We start from the raw sequence: 2,829 nt of genomic DNA, 5'->3' as shown, positions 1-2,829 counted from the left end.
CAGTCAAAGTGTTTCTCAACAGTCCTTCATTGATTCCTCAACTTCCTTCTATGAAAGACATCGGAGGAGAATATCTGCGGTTCCTCCTCTTGGCGTAATCGGGGATGAGGGGAATTTAAAGACTTCCAAATTAACTGACAGGTAGAGGAGCATTTCCCACCCTGATTAATTCCGTCTCTATTTTTGTGATTTACAGGACACGCCTCTCCCGCCCCCCTCCACTCTCCTGAAGACCCTGTGTCGTGCCTCTCCCGGTACCCCCTTAATTTGGGGTCTGAAGAGGGTGTCTGTGCAGCTGATGGACTGCAGGAAAACACCAGGGCAGAAAACATGCAAGAAAATCAACTCCTGTCCTCAGTGTGGGAAGAGTTTTGCCACAAAAGATATTCTGGAGCGACATCTGCTAACTCACACTGGAGAGAAACAGAAAAATATATGCGCTGAATGTGGAAAAGTATTCAGTACATTTTCCAGCCTTACCAGGCATCTGAAAACTCATACTGGAGAGAAACGTCATGTTTCTGAAACCACATGCTCTGAATGCGGAAAGACATTCAGTACACATTCCAGTCTTAGGAGACATCTGCTAACTCACACTGGAGAGAAACCGTACGTTTGTCCTCGTGGGAAGAATTTCAATGATCCAAGAAACTTAAAGAAACACATCTTTGGAACTCACTCAGGAGAACATTTTGAAGAGGAACCTTCCGAAAACAATGTTCGTTCCTCAGAACATGATGGGACCGTGAAGAAACAAGTACTTCATCCATGTGCTCACTGTGGTAAGAAGTTGTCAACCAAAACAAGACTAACGATTCACCTGAAGACCCACACTGGAGAGAAACCTCACATCTGCCCCGACTGCGGGAAGAGCTTTGCTTTCCGTCCCACCTTCACCAAACATCAGAAACTTTGTCATTCAGAGCACGGAGTGAAACGGCACGAATGTTCAGTGTGTGGGAAAGTCTTTAATCAACCAGGAGCCTTGAGGTCCCATCAAAGAACCCACACTGGAGAGAAACCCCACCTCTGCTCCGACTGTGGGAAGAGTTTCTGTTTTCGTTCGTCTCTGAGAAGACATCAGGTACTCCACGCAGGAGACAGTGCGAAGCCCCACGTGTGCTCTGTCTGTGGGAAAGGCTTCAGGGATTCTGGATACTTAAAAAAACATCAATCCATCCATTCCGGAGAGAAACCTCACCTCTGCTCCAATTGCGGAAAAACTTTCACGTCCTTCCTTAGCTTAACAAATCATTCCAAATCACATCGTCTAGATGGAAACCAATTCCAATGCCCTGAATGTAAGCGCCATTTCCCAACAAAGGAAAGGCTGACAAGCCACCGGAGGACGCATACTGGTGAAAAACCGTTCTGCTGCTCCCAATGCCACAAGCGCTTCTCTCATTCAAATAGTTATCAAAGGCACCTTCGTATGCACTCTGGTGAAAAACCCTTTGTGTGTCCTCTCTGTGGGAAGCGATTTAATGACTCTTCGAACCTTAGAACACATGTTAGAAGACATAAAGGAGAAAAGGTAGGAAAGACACAGGTCTCTGAGCCTTGCCCTCACTGTGGGAAGAGGCTGGCTTCTAAGGCAGGGTTAGAGACCCACCTGCGGATCCACACTGGAGAGAAACCTCACCTCTGTGCCAACTGCGGCAAGCGATTTACCTTCCTCTCCGCCTTGAGAAGACATCAGAAAACGCAGCACAGAGAGCAAGTAGCGAAGCCGCACGTCTGTTCTGTCTGTGGGAAAGGCTTTGTGGAATCTGGAGCGCTGAAGAAACATGTGGTGACCCACGAGGAGAAACAGCACCTTTGCTCCGATTGCGGGAAGAGTTTCAGGGTGCTTCAGGCCTTGTCGATTCATCAGAGAACCAAGCATCAGAAAACAAATGAGCAAGTAAGAGAGGACAATTCATACCTCTGTCTTACTTGCGGCCAGGAATTCAATTCAAAGCATAGATTGGTAATCCACGAGAGAAAGCACACAGGCGAGAAACCTTACCAATGCTCCCAGTGTGGCAGGTGCTTCGCTGATAAGACTAACATGAGACGTCACCAGACAGTGCACACAGGAGAGAAACCATTCCAATGCTCCGTCTGCGACATGAAGTTCTCTCAAGTCGCCTCTTTAATACGGCACCGCCTAATACACTCGGGTCACAAACCACACCACTGCACATACTGTGACAAGAGTTTCTCTCAGTCGAACACGCTGAAAACGCACATACTAACCCACACCGGAGAGAAACCGTACCAGTGCCCTGACTGTGGGAAGTGTTTCACTGAAAAGAAAGCCATTAAGAAACACCAATGCAACACACACGGGACAGGAGCACACAGCAACACACTGCTTTCTCATAGAGATTGAGTCACGACCGGAGCCCTCGGGCAAAGCCCTACCTGACTGAAGAAAATGTTTCTCGGAGAAAAGAGCTCTTGTGAAAAACCAGAAGGCACACCGGAGCGACAGCGCCCCTTATTGTTTCATTTTGATCTGAAGGTTTGAGAATGTTTAAAAATAAACATGTGCTTTTTAGAATAATGTTTGTTTTTTCTCCACTTGGCCCCAATTGTGAGTCTGGTTTGGATACAGTCATGAATTTGAGCTCAGAACATTTTCTGGTCTTGAATGGTGATGTTTAGCTGTATAGATTAATCCTCTGGAAGCTAAAGTGGTTTCAAGTGGGTAGAAACATGGATTTATATATTGATATTTCAATAATACTATTGCATTCATTTGCTGGTTTTGGCAAATTGCTCAATCATAAACATTCTAAACAAACGAGTGAAAATCACCAGCAAACTGAACGCTCCTCACTGAGA

The 2,829-nt window shown here is 46.2% G+C and overlaps 1 protein-coding gene across 4 annotated transcripts in view; it reads left to right on the top strand.

The window, feature by feature from the left end:
- The window catches only part of LOC135534027 (zinc finger protein 585A-like), a 37,037-nt gene extending 34,489 nt beyond the window's left edge, over positions 1-2,548 (top strand). For all 4 annotated transcript variants that reach the window (XM_064961195.1, XM_064961179.1, XM_064961191.1 and 1 more), the window contains one exon: positions 197-2,548. In XM_064961195.1, coding sequence (XP_064817267.1) covers positions 197-2,374 — 2,178 coding nt within the window. In that variant the 3' untranslated portion in view covers positions 2,375-2,548. The remainder of the gene's footprint in view (positions 1-196) is intronic.
- The last annotated feature ends 281 nt before the right edge of the window (positions 2,549-2,829 follow it).

This window comes from Oncorhynchus masou, chromosome 5 (assembly GCF_036934945.1).
Source record: "Oncorhynchus masou masou isolate Uvic2021 chromosome 5, UVic_Omas_1.1, whole genome shotgun sequence".
NCBI classification, from domain to species: Eukaryota; Metazoa; Chordata; class Actinopteri; order Salmoniformes; family Salmonidae; genus Oncorhynchus; species Oncorhynchus masou.
This window is presented reverse-complemented; position numbering and strand designations above follow the sequence as displayed.